The sequence below is a fragment of the Manis pentadactyla genome, chromosome 14, assembly GCF_030020395.1.
Source record: "Manis pentadactyla isolate mManPen7 chromosome 14, mManPen7.hap1, whole genome shotgun sequence".
Lineage (NCBI taxonomy): Eukaryota > Metazoa > Chordata > Mammalia > Pholidota > Manidae > Manis > Manis pentadactyla.
In genome coordinates, this window is record NC_080032.1 from 30,435,006 (window position 1) to 30,457,344 (window position 22,339).

General features: G+C 41.0%; 1 protein-coding gene across 9 annotated transcripts in view; it reads right to left on the reverse strand.

The window, feature by feature from the left end:
• Positions 1-22,339, reverse strand: part of MYRIP (myosin VIIA and Rab interacting protein) — a 220,558-nt gene that overhangs the window by 165,739 nt on the left and 32,480 nt on the right. For 8 of the 9 annotated variants that reach the window (XR_005032056.2, XM_036921708.2, XM_036921705.2 and 5 more), the window contains exon 2: positions 3,326-3,467. Coding sequence is in view for 7 of the 9 variants with exons in the window: in XM_036921708.2 (XP_036777603.2) it covers positions 3,326-3,435 (110 nt within the window). In the remaining 2 variants the exon portion in view is untranslated. Of the gene's footprint in view, positions 1-3,325; positions 3,468-22,339 lie in introns of those variants that run through there. The other variant, XM_036921712.2, reaches the window with a different exon arrangement.

Consider the following 22,339-nt stretch of genomic DNA (forward strand, 5'->3'; position numbering starts at 1 on the left):
CTGTCTAAAGCAATCTACAGTTTCAATGCAATTCCTATCAAAATACCAACAGCATTCTTCAACGAACTAGAGAAAATCATTCTAAAATTCATATGGAACCACAAAAGACTCTGAATAGCCAAAGCAATCCTGAAAAGGAAGAATAAAGCTGGGGGGATTATGCTCCCCAACTTTAGCTATACTACAAAGCCACAGTAATCAAGACAATTTGGTACTGGCACAAGAACAGACCCATAGACCAATGGAACAGACTAGAGAGCCCTGATATAAACTCAAGCATATATGGTCAATTAATATATGATAAAGGAGCCATGGATATACAATGGGGAAATGACAGACTCTTCAACAGCTGGTGTTGGCAAAACTGGACAGCTACATGCAAGAGAATGAAACTGGATTATTGTTTAACCCCATACACAAGAGTAAACTCAAAATGGATCAAAGACTTGAATGTAAGTCATGAAACCATAAAACTCTTAGAAGACAACATAGGCAAAAATCTCCTGAATATAAGTATGGGCAACTTCTTCCTGAACACATCTCCTCACGTAAGGGAAACAAAAGCAAAAATGAACTCATGGGACTACATCAAAGTAAAAAGTTTCTGTACGGCAAAGGACACCATCAACAGAACAAAAAGGCATCCTACAGTATGGGAGAATATATTTGTAAATGACATATCCAACAAGGGGTTAACATCCAAAATATATAAAGAACTTACATGCCTCAATACCCCAAAAGCAAATAACCCAATTAACAAATGGCAGAGGATATGAAGAGACAGTTCTCCAAATAAGAAATTCAGACGGCCAACAGGCACATGAAAAGATGCTCCACATCACTAATCATCAGGGAAATGCAAATAAAAACCACAATGAGATATCACCTCACACCAGTAAGGATGGCCAGCATCAAAAAGACTAAGAACAACAAATGCTGGCAAGGATGCGGAGAAAGGGGAAGCCTCCTACACTGCTGGTGGAATGTAAGCTAGTTCAACCACTGTGGAAAGCAATATGGAGGTTCCTCAAAAACCTAAAAATAGAAATACCATTTGACCTGGGGAATCCCACTCCTTGGAATTTACCCAAAGAATAGAACTTTTCAGATTCAAAAAGACATATGCACTCCTATGTTTATCGTAGCACTCTTTACAATAGCCAAGATACAGAAGCAACCAAAGTGTCCATCAGTAGATGAATGGATAAAGAAGAGGTGGTACATATACACAATGGAATACTATTCAGCCATAAGAAAGAAACAAATCCTACCATTTGCAACAACATGGATGGAGCTGGAGGATATTATGCTCAGTGAAATAAGCCAGGTGGAGAAAGACAAGTGCCAAGTATCATTTCCCTCATTTGTGGAGTATAACAATGAAGCAAAACTGAAGGAACAAAATAGCAGCAGACTCACAGACTCCAAGAAGGAACTAGTGGTTACCAAAGGGGAGGGGTGTGGGAGGGCGGGTGGGGAGGTAGGGAGAAGGGGATGGAGGGGTATTATGCTTAGTACACATCGTGTGGGGGATCACAGGGAAAACAGTGTAGCACAGAGAAGGCACATCGTGAATCTGTGGCATCTTACAACGCTGAAGGACAGTGACTGCACTGGGGTATGGGTGGGGACTTGATAATATGGGTAAAGGTAGTAACTACATTGTGTTTTCATGTGAAACCTTCATAAGAGTGTATATCAATAATATCTTCATAAAAAATTTAAAAAATAATAATAATTTCACACAAAAAATAAAACAATGGTGGTTGGTTTGATTTCTCAATTGGAAATGAAAAGTCAAGACTGGTTCTATGTTCTCCATGACTCAGACCGGCCCCAGGCGAACAACCTCACTGTGTACATCTGGACAGGACACCTGCTAGGGGCTCACTGAGCACGTTACCTGTGTGTGGGGGACAAGACCACTGGCCAACGGTGAGGTGTCAGTAATCACATACAAACCCGCAAAATGAATGGCTGTTATTTGTCAGTTCTGTGCTATAGGGATTTTCAAAGCAGGAAACAAGTTTTGGAGGTGGGAGGCTTCTTCCATTTTCTATAAACTCATGCTACCTGGGGGCTCAGAGAAGTTGGCAGGGAGGATGGACACAGAGGGCAGCAGTTAGGGGCCAAGAGATTTGCATCAGACTAGGAAGAGACCACAGGTCCTTCGGCCTCTCCTGCTCAGGGTGGCCCTATGGGGTGGTAGCCCTTGGGCTATACTTGGCGGCTACAGCATCGGTCAGCTCAGCCCTGGGACATAAACTCTGTGCAGCAAAAACATGTTTGCTCACTATTACCCAACAGCTGGAATAGCACCTGGCACATGGTATGCAGATCAATTCACTATTAATTAACAGATTTCCTGCCTTCCATCTAACTGGCACATAATGAATACATACAATATGGGAGGGAAAAAAAGAAAGACACCCAGCGAAACAAAAGTCTGAGGTACCCCGAGGGGAAAGGAAGACCATCCCTCCCAGTTTTAAGCAGGTGGGGAAGGACACGATCAGAGCTGAGCCAGCCCACTCCTGGCGGCAGGGTCTTTGGAGAAGGGGAGGCAGAGGGCGGAGGCCAGGGGCCATAGGGAGGGCCACTGCAATGGCTGGGTGACAGCATAGAGGCCGTGTGGGGTCCAGGCCGGGGAGATGGTGAGGAGGCAGCCCTGTGTGGGTACAGAGTCAGGGGATTGTAAAGACAGGTTTTGAGCCCAGTGTCTAGGGAAGAGGATGGCACTGTGATGTACTGACAGAGTGCCGAGGGATGACAGAGTTATGGCCACGGAGAACTAACAGCGATTCACCACCTAGTTCTCAGGTGAGGCTCCAAGCAGGTCCTAACTGTCGTCCCTGTGCTTCTCTCAAATTGAGCTGTTTCTGCCCAACGAAGCTGCAACAGTATTTCCCAGAGGAAATGGCAACTGTGGAGGAATCAGAAGACCCCTCTCCGGGCCTCAGTTTCCTCCTCTGTGAAATGCAGAGGGTGGTGCTGGCCCAGCCCCGAGGCCACCTTCCTGCAGAGGCAGGAGCTTCTTCAGAGTGTTTCCTGCACGGAGCAGAGGAGCGCCAGTTACCCTGCAGGAGCGCGGGGCCTAAAGCACAAGCAAGCTGGGCCAGCCGCCGCCATCAGACTCCACCCTTCCCGCAGCCGCACAGCACCGGTGAGGAGCCTGAGGCGGCGCGGGGCGGGGGCCACCTTTCCCTGCTCATGCTGCGTGCCCACGACAGAAACACTCTGAACTCGGGGCTGGAGGCCGGAGCCCGCCGGGGTCTGCCCAGTGTCCCTGTGACCGCCACCTAGCGGGGCACCCGCGGCGTCTCACCCCAGTCGCTCCTCCTCTTTCCGACGAAGATCGAAGTCTCGCTGGACCACCCGGAGGATATGCTCTGTCTCATCGTTGGTCAGACCAGACAGGTCCAGCTTCCTGCCCATGATTTAAGGCCAAACAGCCGGTGAAGCGAGACCTGAGAAACCAAGGACAGAGCACAAATTGAGGGCAAGACAAAGGCCCTACAGGGACAAAAATCAACCACCTTGTCATTACAACGTAAGTAAGGGCGGTGTTTGTGAGGTAGAATCCTGCTCTACTCTTGTACCCAGCAGACAATTAGGGGACGTCAGCAAGGTGCATCATCATCCCACCCAACTCTTCGGTCGGAAAACATAAACAAACTACTCTTTTCAACAAAATGGGCATAGGGGACCCAGGGTGTATTTACACAAAATGCCAAAAGACTATCCAGAAATTCTAAATTTCTGTGGTTTGAGGCTTTAAATTCTTTGTATGTAATTGCAAAATAAAATGAATTATAATACTTTAAAAATATCCCATATACACTATAGTCCTTGAACTTTTCATCACATTACTGATATATAAATTAGAAATCAATAAACTCTTCTGCAAAAGGTAAAAATAGCAAAATTTTATTTAGCCATTTTAGGCAGTAGAAAAGATGGTATTTCAAAGAAACCTCCCACAGTGCATACCTAAAAGTTATGGGAAACTATATATTTAAAAGTCATTTTTAATGAATGGCTGCACCCAGGGATGAAATCAATAAATAATACCAGAAAATTGCCCAGAACTGAAGGCCATCAAAAACAGGAATGCAAACATCCTCCATAAAACATTAGTGGAACCAATCAGCAAAATTTCAAACTTTCAGAATTATTACATATCATGACCAAATGGGTTTTATCTAAGTGACATTCAAATATCAATCAGTGTAATTCACCCTATTAACAGGTGATAACTACATTAATCCTGGTGAACATCTATACTGCATGTAACCTGAAACTCATATAATATTGTATGTCAGCTATACTTCAATAAGTTGAAAAAAACCAAACAAACAGAATGAAAGGGAAAATCATATGATCATTTCAATAGATGCCGAAAAAGCTTCTGACAAAATTCAACACCCATTCATGCTGGAGACTCTCTGCAAAAAAACACTGGAAGGAAATGTCTTCAATCATAAAAGACTTTCTCTTTAAAACAATTAAAACAATAAAAATCCTATAGTTACCATACTTGATGAGAAAGGCAAAATGCTTTTGCCTAAGATGGGAACAAGGTGGGAATATCTGCTCTCACTACCTCTCCTCCACACTGAATGTCTTCACACTAAACCTACATTAATCAAGACAGAGCAGGGCTAGTGTGTGGGTGGTGTGCTCCTTAGCTGGGCATTATAGTGGGGCACCACAGGCCGGGTGACTTGACTAACAGAACTTTATTTTCCCACTGGCTGAGGCTGGAACCATGATACCCAGGTGTGGGTAGGGCTGGCTTCTCCCCAGGGCCCCCTCCTTGGTCTGAGACACCATCTTGACGTGTGTCTTCCAAGGTCTTCCCTCTGCCCATGTGTGTCTAAGTTCCTTGTTCTTGTAAGGACACCAGCCACAGGGCATTAGGGTCCATCCTAATACCTCATTTTAACATGGTGCCTCTTCAGTGTCCTATCTCCAAATACAGTCACAATCTCAGGTGCTGAGGTTGACACTGGGACCATGAGATTAGACAGAATAGGACACGGGCCTCTGGAAAAAGCAAGGCAAGATATTTACAGTCAGAGCAATGTAACTACATGCAAGGAAACCCCCTACCAAAACTCTGTGTTAAACATTAAACTCTAGGTCATTCTTCAGTGAGACCAATTAATACTCCCCAGATAAAGAAGAGTAGCACATTTTTAGTATGCTCATCATTTGTAATCATGTGTAAGAATCACTTTAGCATGCTAAAAGGTCCAGGCCTACGTGCTGTCTTTCCTCCTTCAGATATGATGAGGTGATTTGCAAACTGGGCAACTAATTTAGCATGCAGACCCAGCCATAAACAACATAGTAAAAGGTGGGAAGGATTCCACCTTAAAGATAAGATTTTATTTTAACACCCAGGAAGTTTAAGAAGTAAGATTCTTGACAGGATTCAAGATGGCAGTGTGAGAGGTGAGATGGAGAGCTCCTCCCCAAACCACAAATAGTATGAAAATGTACTTAATTGATACAACTAACCCTAAACAGCAACAAGAAAGAAGGCTTAACCAGATTGCATACAGACCTCACAAACAGAGCAGACCTCAAGAAACAGGGGAATGTACGAAAGCCTTAATCCAGTGGGACCCAGGCCCTTCCCTCAGCTCACTGGTGGGAGGAAGAGAAACAGAGCGGGGAGGGGGTGGAGGCCTAGGACTGCTGAACACCCAGCCCAACGTCCTGGGGAGCTCAACAGGTGGAGTGCTTGAGAGACTGAGATTCCAGCCATTTGTGCAGAGGGGTTCCACATCCGGCCACTCCGTGTCAAGAGGAAAGGCAGGCAGTCGGAGAGGCTTCCTAGAAGCAAGAGGGCTGCTGAAGGAGTGGGGTTTGCATGGACCTTGGAGGGGAGAGCTGGACAAGGTTGTCTGGGCACACTCTGACCAGCAGGTTAGGAACTTTGAGGAGCTTCTTGTGCCCCATACCCCTGGTTGCCTACTCAGCTCTGAGGCCCCTCACTGACATGCAGCTTGCTTGCACCTTCCTCCTAGCCTGCCGGCACCAGCTTGCAAACCGGCAGTCACTGCACTGACGTCAGGCCAACCAGAGGGAGGACCCGCCCACAACAGCTAGAGACATGGAGAACAGAGGCTTACACCTGTGTGCTCGGCCCACTGGCTTTGACATTGGTGACGGGCACCACAGATGGGAATCAGGAAACAGACCTTTCCTCCCCCCAGGCACCAGCACCACTCCCCTACGACCCCCAGCCTCATGCTAGGGCTGAGAAGCTCCAGAGACTGGACCTTCTGGGCACTAGTGGGCACCACACAGAAACAGGCAATGTCAAAATAACATGGTTCAGGCCAAAATCTCACAAACCCCAGAAAAAAGGCCAAATGAAACTAAACTCACTAATCTTCCTGAAAGAGAGTTCAAAATCAAAATTATAAACATGCTTATGGAGGTACAGAAAAATATTCAAGAACTCATAACGAATTTAAGTCAGAGATTCAATCATTAAGAAATTCCATATCTAAAATCTGAAATGAAACATACAATGGAGGGATTTAAAAGCAGATTAGATGTAATAGAAGAGATGGTAAATGGAATAGAAATTAGAGAAGAGGAATACAAAGAAGCTGAGGCACAGAGAGAAAAAAGAATCTCTGAAAATAAAAGCATGTTGAGAGAACTGTGTGACCAATCCAAATGCAACAATATTCGCATTATAGGGGGACCAGAAGAAGAAGAGAGAGAAAAACCGATAGAAAGTGTCTTTGAAGTGGTAATTGCTGAAAAGTTCCCCAATCTGGGGAAGGAGATAGTCTCTCAGGCCATGGAGGTGCACAGATCTCCCAATATAAGGGACCCAAGGAAGACAACATCAAGACATATAGTAATTAAAATGGCAAAGATCAAGGCTAAAAACAGACTTTTAAAAGAATCTAGAGAGAGAAAAAAGATAACATATAAAGGAAAACCCACCAGGCTATCATCAGACTTCTCAACAGAAACCTTACAGGCGAGAAGGGAGTGGCATGATATATTTAATGCAATGAAGCAGAAGGGCCTTGAACCAAGAATACTCTACCAGGCAAGGTTATCATTTAAATTTGAAGGAGGGATTAAACAATTTTCAGATAAGCAAAAGTTGAGAGAATTTACCTCCCACAAACCACCTCTAGATGGTGGGACTCCCATAGATGGAAGTATTCCTAAGGCTAAATAGATGTCACCCAATGGACAGACAAAGAGTACAGAATATGATTCATAACATACAAAGAATGGAAGAGGAAGAAAAAGGAGAAAAAAAAAAGAACCTTTAGGTTGTGTTTGTAATAGCATATTAAGTGAGATAAATTAGACTCTTAGATAGTAAGGGAATTACCCTTGAACCTTTCGTAACCACGAATCTAAAGCCTGCAATGGCAACATACCTATCAATAATCACACTAATGTAAATGGTCTGAATGCACCAATCAAAAGACATAGAGTCACTGAATGGATAAAAAAACAAGACCCATCTATATGCTGCCTATAAGAGACTCACTTCAAACTCAAAGACATGCAAATACTGAAAGTAAAGGGATGGAAAAAGATATTTCATGCAACTAATAGGGAGAAAAAAGCAGGAGTTGCAGTACTTGTATCAGACAAAATAGACTTCAAAACAAAGAAAGTCACAAGAGACAAAGAAGGACATTACATAATGATAAAGGGGTCAGTCCAACAAGAGGATATAACTATTATAAATATCTATGCACCCAACACAGGATCACCTACACATGTGAAACAAATACTAACAGAATTAAAAGGGGAAATAGAATGTAATGCATTCATTTTAGGAGACTTCAACACACCACTCACTCTGAGGGACAGATCAACCAGACAGAAAATAAGTAGAGACAGAGGCACTGAACAATGTATTAGAACAAATGGACCTAGTGGACATCTTCAGAACACTTCATGCAAAAGCAACAGGATACACATTCTTCTCAAGTGCACATGGAACATTTTCAAGAATAGATCATATACTAGGCCACAAAAAGAACCTCAGTTAATTCAAAAAGATTGCAATTGTACTAACTAGCTTCTCAGATCACAAAGCTATGAAACTAGAAATAAATTACACAAAGAAAATGAAAAAGCCCACAAACACATGGAGGCTTAATAAATGACATGCTCATAAATAATGGGTCAATGACCAAATTAAAGCAGATATCAAGGAATATATGGAGACAAATAACAATAATTCAACAACACAAAATCTGTGGGACGCAGCAAAGGCTATGCTAAGAGGAAAATATATTGCAATACAGGCCTACCTCAGAAAAGAAGAACAATCCCAAATTAACAGTCTATACTCACCATTAATAAAACTAGAAAAGGAAGAACAAATGAGGCCCAAAGTCAATAAAAGGAGGGACATAATAAAGATTAAAGCAGAAATAAATAAAATGGAGAAGAATAAAACAATAGAAAGAATCAATGAAAGCAGGAGCTGGTTCTTTTAGACAATAAAGTAGATAAACCCCTAGCCAGACTTACCAAGAAAGAAAGAGAATATACACAAAATAAACAGAATCAGAAATGAGAAAGGAAAAATCACTACGGACACCACAGAAATACAAAGAATTATTAGAGAATACTATGAAAAATTATATGATAACAAACTAGATAACCTAGAAGAAATGGACAACTTTCTAGAAAAATACAACCTTCCATGGCTGACCCAGGAAGAAACAGAAAATCTGAATAGACCAATTATCAGCAAAGAAATTGAATTGGTAATCAAAAACCTACTTAAGAACAAAATTCCTGGTCCAGATGGTTTCACTGCTGAATTTTATCAAACATTTAGTGAAGACCTAATACCTCCTTAAAGTTTTCCAAAAAGTAGAAGAGGAGGGAATACTCCCAAACTCATTCTACGAGGCCAACATCACAATAATACCAAAACCAGGCAAAGACACCACAAAAAAAGAAAATTACAGACCAATATCTCTGATGAACATAGATGCAAAAATACTTAACAAAATATTAGCAAACTGAATTTAAAAATACATCAAAAAGATCATCCATCATGATCAAGTAGGATTCATCCCAGGGATGCAAGGATGGTACAACATTAAAAAATCCATCAACATCATCCACCACATCAACAAAAAGGACAAAAACCACGTGATCATCTCCATAGATGCTGAAAAAGCATTTGACAAAATTCAACATCCATTCATGATAAAAGCTCTCAACAAAATGGGTATAGAGGGCAAGTACCTCAACATAATAAAGGCCATATATGACAAACCTACAGCCAACATTATACTTAACAGCGAGAAGCTGAAAGCTTTTCCTCTGAGATCGGGAACAAGGCAAGGATGCACACTCTCCCCACTTTTATTCAACATAGTTCTGGAAGTCCTAGCCATGGCAATCAGACAACACAAAGAAATAAAAGGCATCCGTATTGGCAAGGAAGAAGTTAAACTGTCCCTGTTTGCAGACGACATGATATTTGTACATAAAAACCCTAAATAATCCACTCTAAAACTACTAGATCTAATATCTGAATTCAGCAAAGTTGCGGGATACAAAATTAATATGCAGATCTGTGGAATTCCTATACACTAACAATGAACTAGCAGAAAGAGAAATCAGGAAAACAATTCCATTCACAGTTGCATCAAAAAGAATAAAATAACTAGGAATAAACCTAACCAAGAAAGTGAAAGACCTATGCCCTGAAAACTATAAGACACTCTTAAGAGAAATTAAAGAGGACACTAATAAATGGAAATTCATCCCATGCTCTTAGCTGAGAATTAATATAGTCAAAATGGCCTTTCTGCCTAAAGCAATCTACAGATTCAATGCAATCCCTATCAAAATACCTACAGCATTCTTCAATGAAGTAGAGCAAACAGTTCTAAAATTCATAGGGAACCACAAAAGACCCTGAATAGCCAAAGCAATCCTGAGAGGGAAGAATAAAGCAGGGGGAATTATGCTCCCTGACTTCAAGCTCTACTACAAAGCCACAGTAATCAAGACAATTTGGTACTGGCATAAGAACAGACCCATAGACCAATGGTACAGAATAGAGAGTCCAGATATTAACCCAAGCATATATGGTCAATTAATATATGATAAAGGAACCGTGGATGTACAATGGGGAAATCACAGCTTCTTCAACAGCTGGTGTTGGCAAAACTGGACAGCTACAGGTAAGGGAATGAAACTGGATTATTGTCTAACCCCATATACAAAAGTAAACTCAAAATGGATCAAAGACTTGAATGTAAGTCATGAAACCATAAAACTCTTAGAAAAAAATATAGGCAAAAATCTCTTGGACATAAACATGAGCAACTTCTTCATGAACACATCTCCCTGGCAAGGGAAACAAAAGCAAAAATGAACAAGTGGGACTATATCAAACTAAAAAGCTTCTCTACAGCAAAGGACACCATCAGTAAAAAAAAAAAAAGACATCTTACAGTATGGGAGAATATATTCATAAATGACCTATCTGAGAAGGGGTTGACTTCCAAATTATATAAAGAGCACACCCAACTCAACAAACAAAAAGTAAATAATCCAATTAAAAAATGGGCAGAGGAGCTGAACAAACACTTCTCCAAAGAAGAAATTCAGATGGCCAACAGACACCTGAAAAGATGCTCCACATCACTAATCATCAGAGAAATGCAAATTAAAACCACAATGAGGTATCACCTCACACCAGTTAGGATGGCCAACATCCAAAAGACAAGGAACAACAAATGCTGGCAAGGATGCAGAGAAAGGGGAACCCTCCTACACTGCTGGTGGGAATCTAAACTAGTTCAACCATTGTGAAAAGCAGTATGGAGGTTCCTCAAAATGCTCAAAATAGAAATACCATTTGACCCAGGAATTCCACTTCTAGGATTTACCCTAAGAATACAGCAGCCCAGTTTGAAAAAGACATATGCACCCCTATGTTTATCGCAGCACTGTTTACAATAGCCAAGAAATGGAAGCAACCTAAGTGTCCATCACTAGATGAATGGATAAAGAAGATGTGGTGCATATACACAATGGAATATTATTCAGCCATAAGAAGAAAACAAATCCTACCATTTGCAACAACATGGATGGAGCTAGAGGGTATTATGCTCAGTGAAATAAGCCAGGCGGAGGAAGACAAGTACCAAATGATTTCACTCATACGTGGAGTATAAGCACAAAGAAAAACTGAAGGAATAAAGCAGCAGCAGAATCACAAAACCCAAGAATGGACTAACAGTTATGAAAGGGAAAGGGACTGGGGAGAATGGGAGTGAAGGGAGGGATAAGGACGGAGAAAAAGGAAAGGGGCATTATGATTAGCATGTGTAATGTGGGGGGGGCACGGGGAGGGCTGTACAACACAGAGAAGACGAGTAGGGATTCTGCAGCATCTTACTATGCTGATGGACAGTGACTGTAATGGGGTTTGTGGGGGGGACTTGGTGAAGGGGGGACCCTAGTAAACATAATGTTCTTCATGTAATTGTAGATTAATGATACCAAAATAAAAAAAATTTAAAAAAAAGAAGATGTGGTACATATACTCAATGGAATATTATTCAGCCATAAGAAGAAAACAAATCCTACCATTTGCAATAACATAGATGGAGCTAGAGGGTATTATGCTCAGTGAAATAAGCCAGGCAGAGGAAAACAAGTATCAAATGATTTCACTCATTTGTGGAGTATAAGAACAAAGAAAAAACTGAAGGAACAAAACAGCAGCAGGCTTACAGAACCCAAGAATGGACTAACAGTTACCAAAGGGAAAGGGACTGGGGAGGATGGGTGAGAAGGGAGAGATAAGGGGGGAAAAGGGGCATGTCGGGGGGGACTTGATAATAGGGGGAGTCTAGTAATCATAATGTTGTTCAAGTAATTGTACATTAATGATATCAAAATAAATAAATAAGTAAATAGATAGATAAGATTCTTAACTTATTCTTTAGCAAACAATACCTCAGCCCACCTTAGGGGCTGGGCAGGCAGCCTTGTTTGATATGCTCCTAGACCAAGACCCCGGTATCTCAGGGAGAAATCAGTGCAGGAAGTTTCTTGTGTTAATTCTAAATATTCAGGGAGCACTTAAGTCCATGCCCCTAAGCCTTTATCCGGTTCCCAAAAATCCTCAACTGCCTGTAAAACTCCTAGACAAAGCACAACTACAGGCTCCCTTGTCCCTTCCTGGCGTGAACCAGGAACTCTGTCCTCTCACTGTTCCTCTCAATAAAAGCCTCTCCCTGGCCCTCCTACCTTGGGTGTTTGTGAAATTCATCCTTTGACTCCACAAACAAAACACCGGCATCAGGGTCAGGACTTCAACATTCAAATTTGGGTTGACGCAATGAAGCCCACAGCACCCCACCTTTTGCCCCCCAAATTCATGTTCTTCTCATGTGACAAATATATTCACACCATCCCCACAGACGTAAAAGTCCTACCTATTCCAACAGCAACTTTAAGTCCAAAATCTCCTTTAAATATCATCTAAATCAGGTATAGGTGGGACTTGAACTATGGTCCATCCAGAGACAAAAATATTTTCAACTTGTGAGCCTGTAAAACTGGGCAATAAGTTATCTTCTTCCAAAATACAACAGGTGGGACAGGCACTGGATAGGTGTTCCCATCCCAGGTGGGACTAACTGGAAAGAAGGAAGGAGTCTTGCGGTTCCACTAGGTTTGAAGTTTCCAGATACTCCTCTGTGGCTCCATGCTCTGCCCTCTGAGCCCACCGGGGTGGCTCTGCCCTCTGTAACTGAGGAGCATCCCATCCCCCATGCAATTCACAGAAGGCTGAGCCTCAGACAAGCGGCTTCTACAGACCTTCCCTAGACAACAAGTCTCTTACCTGAATCATGAGTCTCTGTTCCTGATTTCTGCTAAAATGGTCGGATGGATCCTTGAGTCACACTCTGATCTTTTCAGCAAGTGGAGTCCACCCACACCCTCGATGGTCTCTCCAGATGTGCCTTCTCATTTCTGCAGTATGGATAGACTGACGCCTTCCCAAGTTTTCACTTTCTGGTTTCTTTTGCTTAACAATTTCTTGCATTTCTCTCTCTGCTCTCGTCTTTTACTGTAAGCAGTAGGGACAAACCATGGCGACACTTCAACACCTGGCTTAGAAATCATCTCAGCTAAATACCCAAGCTCATCATGTACATGTACTGCTTTGCACAAAACACTACAACCCGACTGGGCCAGTTCTCTGCCACTTTGTAACAAAGTGGCCTTTCCTCCGTTTCTGATAGCATGCTCCTCCTCATTTCCATCGGAGGCCTCACCAGAAATAGCTCTAGCATTCATTTTTCTGTTCATGACGATAAACGTGTCTCTAAGGGGATAGACGCTTTCTCTGCAGCTCTCCTCCTCCTCCTGAGCCCTCTGCAGGATCACCTGCCATGTCTGTAAATACCTACACCTACATACCTGCATAAATGTTGCACCTACAACAGCCTCCTGCAGGCAGCTGGGCTTTCCCAGCACACAGGCAAAGCCCTTCCAGCCTCCACCCATCTGCCTGGCTCCAGGGCCACTTCACATTTTTAGGTAGAAGAAGAAACACAAACAGCAAATGTGCATATGAAAAGATGCTTAATTTCATTGGTAGTTACAGAACTGCAAATTAAAACCACATTTCACACCCACCATAATAAAGTCTTCATCAAGGGTTGGCAGAAGGTGGGACAACGGTTAACTTTTACTAGTGGGTCTGAACTGCCATAGTCTCTTTGTGACACAATTAGGTATCGTTTTCAAAGAAAAGAAGAATGTTCCCTAGAACTAACATTGCTGCCACACGCAGGTATATTCCTCAGACATAATCTTGTAAAAATACACCTAGAGATAAGAATTGGGCAGAATCATATGACATCCCTAAATATTAATAACAGTCACATTTCTAAAGTAAAAAATAAAACAAAATAAAATAAACAAAACCCAAAAACTATCCCAAACATCGGTAAGCAGGAGGAAGGATAAACAAATAGTACATATTTGTTCTTACTGCTGTGAAATCACACTGAAAGCATGTTCATCAGCAGGCATGTTCATAAACATAGATGTTGAGACAGAGACGGCACCATATGTGCACACAACAGGATCCTTTACATAAAGATCAAAAATACAGAAGCCAAAGCATATATATTTTAAGGAATAAATGTGGTAGAACTATGAAGAGCAAAACAGAACCTCTGAGAGGAGAGGGGCTAAGACTAAGGAATCACGGAGGGGCTTCGAAGCAATCGGTAATGTACTGTCTTGCTGCAGGACAGCATGCCTGCCTCATTATTATCATTATTAAAAGGCTCAAGCTACATACACTTTAGTCAGCATACAAAGTAAATTAAACCTAACACTAAACAAAAATGATCTAATCTCATCACGAGTAAAACAAATGTTTGAAACTCTGTTCCAGGAACATGCTGAGTGAGAATTACAATAAAAAGTAAGGGTGATAATGGTTCTGATAGCTCTCCTATTTTAGATGAACATATACAATGTTCCAGATAGTTTAGCTTTTTATATATACATCTGTAGGTTACATATACAATTGACTCTTGAACAACATAGGGGCACTGACCTCCCACACAGTCAAAAATCCACATATAACCTTTTACTCCCCCAAATTCAACTACTAATAGCCTACTGCTGACCAGAAGCCTTACTGATAACATAGTTGATTAATACGTATTTTGTATATGTATTACACAGTCTCTTCTTACAATAAAGTAAGCTAGAGAAGAAAAAATGTTGTTAAATCCCCCCAAAATTTTCCAATGTATTTACTGAAAAACATCCGTGTGTAAGTGGACCCATGCATGGTTCAAGGATCCACTGTATATTACATTTACTATTCTTAACTTTCACAAAATCCTACAGGCCATCTGTACCACTGCCACTGTGTACAGATGAGAGAACAAAGGCTCACGGCTACATGATCCGGCAGAGACAAATGACAGGTGACAGCTAGGGTTTGACTGGGTCTCGGGGTGGCCCAGAGTCCATGCCTTGACACCATACACACACCTTTCTGTGAGATGCGACAGGAAACTGTCCTCAGGTTTGCAAACTTGAGGTCCCGAGGTCCCTGACTTCTTTCTAGCACGAGACAGCTGAACAGGAGACCCAATTAGTTGGTGTTCTTCAGAAGAAGGTGATCTTCCTTTTTAATTTCCAAATAATGGCAATAAACAGAGAGCATAGAACAGTTTCAGTCCATAAAAGTCTTTTGTTAAATGACTTAAAACCTCATGACTGTATGATGCAAACTAATCTCAAGATTGAACCAACAAATTCCAGCAGGAATTCTATTTTTTAAAAAGATGTTTTCTTTCATGCCACTATTGCTATTTGTCAAAAGTAAATATTGAGCCCACTTTGTCCAAGTGATGGTGGGGGCAGGGTGAGGACCTGTGACCTGCTGGTTTGCAGCAGTAAACTGGACACAAGACTCCACTGCAGGCCAAGCTAAGGGGGAAGCTTCTAGGCTGCATCCTGCAGTCTCAGGATGGGCAGGAAAATCTGTTTAGATTAGAGGGCAAAGGGAACATGCAGACGGGCTTCTGCCTTTAAAATGCCCCAGTAAAGGTGATAATGGCACCCTACAGTTTCCTGGAAGTCTATCCACTTCACTTCACCACTTTGGTTTCTGAGAATTCCCAACAGGATTCTAAGATGCCCAGCTGGTGAAAGACAGAAAGCCCAGCTCTGATCATATCAAATCTAAATAAATGATTGGGACTCAAGTGAAACAAATGGTTTCCATAAAGAAATAAAGTTCTCAAAATGGACAAGACAGAGAAGAATGGGAAAGCCCTTTTGGGAAATGGTGAAAGTTTCTTCCTTTTGGTCACAACCAGACTCCCTGTGCATCTTAGGGCTGGAGAAGCCCCAATGTCTCTGTGACAGGAGTGCAGGCCCTGAGCAAGGGGGCAGTTTCTGGTGTCTTCCAGACCAGGGCTCCTGGACCCCTCTGGTTAATGCCAACTACAATAGCAGCAGAGAGAATCCAGTGTAAAATTAATAATGAGAAAATCAATACAACCTCGAGATTTAATTATATCACCATGCTCTAATGTGTGTTCCTCAGCTTGCTGTTCCCAAGTGGTCTAGGAAAGGGGGGCTCTGTGATGAAATACATCTGAGAAATGCTCAAGCTGCATGGCCCTCTTGGGGACGCATAATGCAGGTAGCTTATCAAAGTCTCCGGGAAGTCTGTTACAAAAGAGTTTGATTTTGTTTAACCCTGATTTCTCTGCAGATACCTCTTTCTTTAATAGCAGCTACCTCTTGACGTCCAAAGAAATGACCAGCTGGGAAATACCACTGTAAGTCCTTCATGACGGCAAACGCCAGTAGCTATTTCTAATATGATTACTGAATTGACTTCGCTGTTTTTTAAACATAATTAGCATAAGAAGCTACAGAGTTAGATGAAAGCTAGAAGCTAATGACTTAAAAAGGAAAGTAGATGGATGTAACTTTAAGGCTAGAAGACCAAAACAAGGGTAGAGCCATCCGTGCTCTTCCTAGATGGTAGCAAACGTGGGGAAGGACCTAGACCTTTAAGAAACTGGTTAGCAAGCCTTGCAGAAGAGGAAATCAGAAACCCCAAGAATACTATGTCCATACATAGCAGAAGGTTGAATATTAGAGGTCAGTGTCTACACAAGGACATTGGAGAAATTTACCTGGAGCAGAAACAAGTCAACAGGTGGCCTTGGAGCAGCCAAAGTCCTAAAAGCAGTAAAGGATGAACACTGCTGTGGCCCCTCTCTGAGCACGGCCGCATCTTGATTGAGATGCAAAGAAACTTATTCTTCTAAAGGAATTTGAATGTTAGCACTCTACCATGTAAGGCACTTGCTATCAGAGAAAAAAAGAAAAGAATGTGGCCTAGGAAGGAAAAGACGCACACACTCACGCACTCATGCACACACGCACACACTGTGCCTTCACAGTGTTCTTTGGAACAACTGGTACTTGAGCTGTAGCTCCCTGACCTTCATGCCCTCACCTTCGAGGATGTTGCCCTTGCCACGGACAGTCCCCTCTGTGAGGCCATACTTTACTCACACATGGGAATGGCCCAGAGCAGACATGGTGACGCCCCCAGGGGACAGCTGACAGGACCGGGATGTCACCTGAGCCACGCTGGATCAGAGTATCTCCTGGGAATGACACCAACATTCAGCCAGGGTGTGCTTATCTTGCTGGCCCACTGCAGCCCCTCTGAAAATGCCACCAAATGCCCTTTTATGTCTGCAATAAATTCTCCATTTTGCTTTTGTGTCTTTTTATCACTTCAGTTTATTTAACTAACAACTGATCCTTAGACATCTCAAAACCTGCACGGTCAGCCAGCTCTCCCAATACCATTTATTGATCAGTCTGGCTTTGATGGCCCATGAACAGACAAAGAGATAGGTGACAGAGAGACAAACAGACACATGCACACACAGGACTTTCTGTCCTGACCTGTCCTGAGCCTGTGATCTACCAGCTGATCACATGTCATGAACACACTTGGTATTGTGAATAAACTCCCATTATTTTTCCTTTTCAAAACTGTCTGGCTAACATTATCCATTGATGTCCCCAGATGAATTTTAAAATAATTTTACCAAATTAGGAGTAAAACTTCAAATATATTTTTTATTTATGAAATGCATATCAATTAATTTGGGGAAGAACTACCATCTTTACAATATTGGGTCTTCTCATAAAGGAACTGAAAATAGGCAGAGGTTTACGCAGACTTGATGGATAACCCCAAAATAAGACCCAGCCTTCACTGCAAAAAATAAGAAAGTACACATAGCAAAAAGCAAAAAAATTAAAAGGCAAGTGACAATCTGGAGAAAAACAGGACAGATGATTATTTTAATATGCTAAGTATCCTTTCAAAATACTAAGAAACATACAAAATTCTCTAGAAGACAAAATTCAAAAGGTCATGAAATAAGATAATTCAGCAACTATCAATGTCCAAAAAAAAAGGGCAAGGATATTCATCTTAGTGTTGTTTATTATATCAATAAAAAGTAGAAAATACAGTATAAACAGCATGAACCCATGTAAATAAATGAGAAATACACTGAAAGGTAGTTGTAAGAAATATTACCAATGGTTTTCTTTGAGTAACATTTCAGATGATACAATTTTAAAAATCTACTTTTGCATATATTTTCCCTTCCTTCTACAATAAATATTGTTTGAATGAACAAAAATTGTCAAGGATACGTATGAGGACATTCACATTTGTGCCTTTATAACAGTAAAATGGTTTAAGCAGCTAAAATGTCCAATGATAGAACGCTGGCTAAGTCTGCTTTGCTGTGTCTCTAGGGAGGACATTACACCATGTAAAAAATAATGCATGCTGACATGGAAAAAGTGTTTACAACATATTTCCGAATGAAAATTACAGATTGAAACACTATATAAAAATGATCGCAATTGTTTTGGTTTTCTAAAAATGTTTGTGTGTGTGTGCGCGTGTGTATTTCATTGAAAATAACTGATCAACCATATGCCAAATGCTCACAGTTGTTTCTTTGGGTATAATTTTTAGGTTTTTTTTTGTGTGTGAATTTACGCTTTCCAATTTTCCCCACAATGAACATGGATTACTTTCTTAATGAAAAAAATAAATGTTATTTTGAACACTAATGAAAGCTAATAATAACGACACAGGAATAACTCAAGATTATAGAATAGTAATATGTCTTGACATTGCAAGAGGACCACAATACCTAAAATGTCAACAGAGAAGCCTAGTATTGATGTTACAGGAAACAGCCTGAAAAATGGTCACTACTCAATTAGATTTGATTTCACATCAGTTTATAGCTGCAGAGACCCTAAAACAACAAAAATTACATTACTAATTACTAGGTTTCTATTATGCTCTAAGAAACAAAGAATATTTGTATCTCAGGAACTGGAAAACTTTCAAAAACCAGGGCACATACAAAGGATAATTGGAAATTTTAGTGTAATTAATGCAGAAATGAGCAATGCTTCTGATATGAATAGGCCAAAAAATGAAAGCATACAATTTAGCCTGAGGCCATCTGTAAACAGCACAATTCATAAAAATCTGTAAAACAGAAAACCCACCTGCAGAAGAGTTTTGGGGCAACATTTACAAGGCCATGCAACTCACTCGAGACTGAACTGTGTTTAATTCTGTTTGGTCAAATCTGATTTGACAGTAGCAGCTGAGACAGGAAGCAAAACGAACGGTCACCATAGTCAGATTGCAGGACAGTCTCAGAACACGAAGAGAGGGTCCATTTGGAGATGCCATGTGACACAGAGGGGCCACGTGCTCAGCACATTTATTTACCTGAACTTCCACAAGACCTTACGGGAAAGGCATTTTATTGCCAGCGTTAGAGAAAAAGTGATCTGTGTCTGCCACCTGAGAAAGCAAAGCCCGAGGAGGGTTATGACAAAGTGGCGGATGTCTGCCAGCAGTTGTCCAGGAGGGACTTCTCTTACTTCTCCGAAGTTCTCTATAACATAACTGTATTAATGTTACAATTCAAAAAGTCACTTTTTAAAGCTGCCTGATTTATCGGTCCTCACTCATGATTGCTCAGCTTCCACATCGTGTTACAATTTACTTCTCAACTTAATAGAAAAAAATTCACACTTTTCGAGGTATTCTGCTCACTCACTAGCAGGAGTCAAACTAAAATTAATTTACATAGAATTTCTACATAGATTTACATAAACTCTAAATTTCTAGTACCCTACTTATATAAGATGCTCTTTCAAGTCCCAAACTTGGTCCATAACTGAACCCCTAAGAGCTTGTCCCCTGAGGCCCCTGACCACCCAATCTCCACCCAGTGATCTTCCTCTCACCGGCCACCCTCAGGAAGTTGCTCTCACTCCTAAGAAATCCTACCTCCAGTGGCTTCAGTTCTGCCTCCTCCATCCTCCGCCTACAACCTCTGCTTGCTGCTGGGCTCTCGCCAGTTCACACTGAGTGGAGCAGAGTATTTCCAGCTGCCTTGTTCTCCAAATCCATCCTCACCCTACAAGCATCACTCACAGAGCCAGAGTAATGGCATCTCCATGTATTTACAGTGAATGAAAAACCTACATTTTTGAAAATAATAAAAATGTCAGAATAATTTTTAATTAATATTTATATAACTTCAGGATTGGAGAAACTTTCTGGAAGAACATAAGAAATCCATAAATGCAAAGTACAATGTATTTGTCTATAAAAAAATTTCAAAGGATGTACTAAAGACATCATAAGCAAAGCCATTATACATAAAATCAAAAGAAGAAAATACAGAGAGTACATATGACATGCAAGAAGAAACTATTTGTAGTCCCAATATTCACAAGGACCTTTCTACAAAATGATGAGAAAAAAAGACAAAAAATTGACAAGGGACAGAAAAGATTTTCATCATAGGGTAACACAAATTAAAGTAGAGAGGTCATCATTTCCCTCCCTTGAATTAGCAAATATAATAGAGCTGGTTGCTCCAGTGGTAACACAGATGTGGAAAATGGGTTCTTTCATTGACAGTGGGAAGATGAGCTGATACGAGTTTTTGAAAAGTAAACTGCTATTTATTTAAATAAAGAACCTTTAATCAATCCAGCAATACCAATTCTGGAAAGTGACCTTAGAAAAATGAAAACACCTGAGTGTAAAGATATATGTAAATTACTGGTTCCTTCAACTGTTCATAGCTGCAAAAATCTGGAAAGAATCTGAAAGCCTATTAATAGTGAATGGCTCAGTAAAATGTTATATTTGTCCCTGCATTATGCAGATATTATCAAGAATAAGGCAGATCGATTCTCATTGACACAGAAGGAAGCTCATGAGACATAGTTAAAAGAAAAAACTGCTGAACAATGTGAATATCACAAACTTTTATACAATAAAACCTATATATGTGGGTTTATACACCTTCTTATGAATATGCATAAGAGCAGAGAAATGTTAACGAAGCAGATCAAATGTTAATATTGGATATTTCAGGAAGGCAGCCTCTAGTAGGTCAAGAGGAGAGTTTGAAAATTTTCTTCATACTACCCTGTCCTTTAACTTTTTAAGTAAATACGTATTATTGGGCCTTTTACAGCTTAAATCAAAATGTAGGCTGACTTCTAGTTTGAACTTGGTGTGCAAAAGCTAACATTTCTTGCTTCTCATTCTGGAAACCGTCCAAAATGCAACAAGAAAAATGAGAAACAGAGAAATTCACTTCAGTTAAACCAGGAGACAAAACTTCAGAGACCAAACCTAAATGGAAAGGCATCTACAGTACAGGAGCTGGAGCTGGAAGAGATGAGAGGTCGCAGAGAGCTGGCAGAGGCTGCAGGGTTTGGCAAGCACCAGCCAAACTAGCTCTCCCCAAGGCAAGGCACGCAGGCTGAGGTGCCCACCTTGCTGGAAACAGCAGAGGGGGATCTACTGGCTCACCTGCCTAGACCCAGGGTTGTGTCTCTTGTTTGTTTCCCCCCCAAAATGGTAACAAGAGATAAGGAACCGCAGAGAAAACATGTTTACTGAAAGCTGCCTTTCTTTCATACAGCAGAGAAATGACAGTCTTTTCATGACCCCCAAATTAAAAAGTCAAATCAAAACAAAATTTAAAAATGGTCCTTTCTTCATTGGCTTTGGTGAAATAAAGGTCACTCATAAAAAAAGTTCCAGCCAGGCTTGGACACATCCCCATTCCCTATGAACCAATAACTATTCAGGAAAAATTAAACTCCTTTCATGGAATTAAAAAATGAAAGAAACTTGGGAACTATACAAGAGCACTAGAAGATAAAAATAAATGAGCAATAAAGGCAGGCATCAGGGACGCTCTCTCATTGTAAGACATTTAAGGAAACAGTGGGGTGACCAGATATGTTTTAAGAAATTAGACTTAACGATAGAACCATACCCATGAATGAAGAAACAGGGGAAACTACCAAAGCAACCACAAATGATAAAATGTGAATTGACAGTTTGGGAAATTGACAGGGGTAGGGGAAAAATAATAACCATTGCAAGATTATGCCAAAAAAGGCATCCAAGGTGGTTGAGAAAACTAATGGAGCAAAATAAGAGACATAGTAGGGAGCAAGACAAGAGAAAAGAGCCAAAATGAAGTAGAAACAGAGCTTTTAAAAATTGGGGAGGAAATGGTAGATATGGAGAAAAAATAGAAGAGACCTCAAAAAGAAGGAAATGGAAATATTGGAACAAATAAGTAATTAATTCATGATATTGTTGAGACTACATTGGGTCCCAGGAAAAAACTTA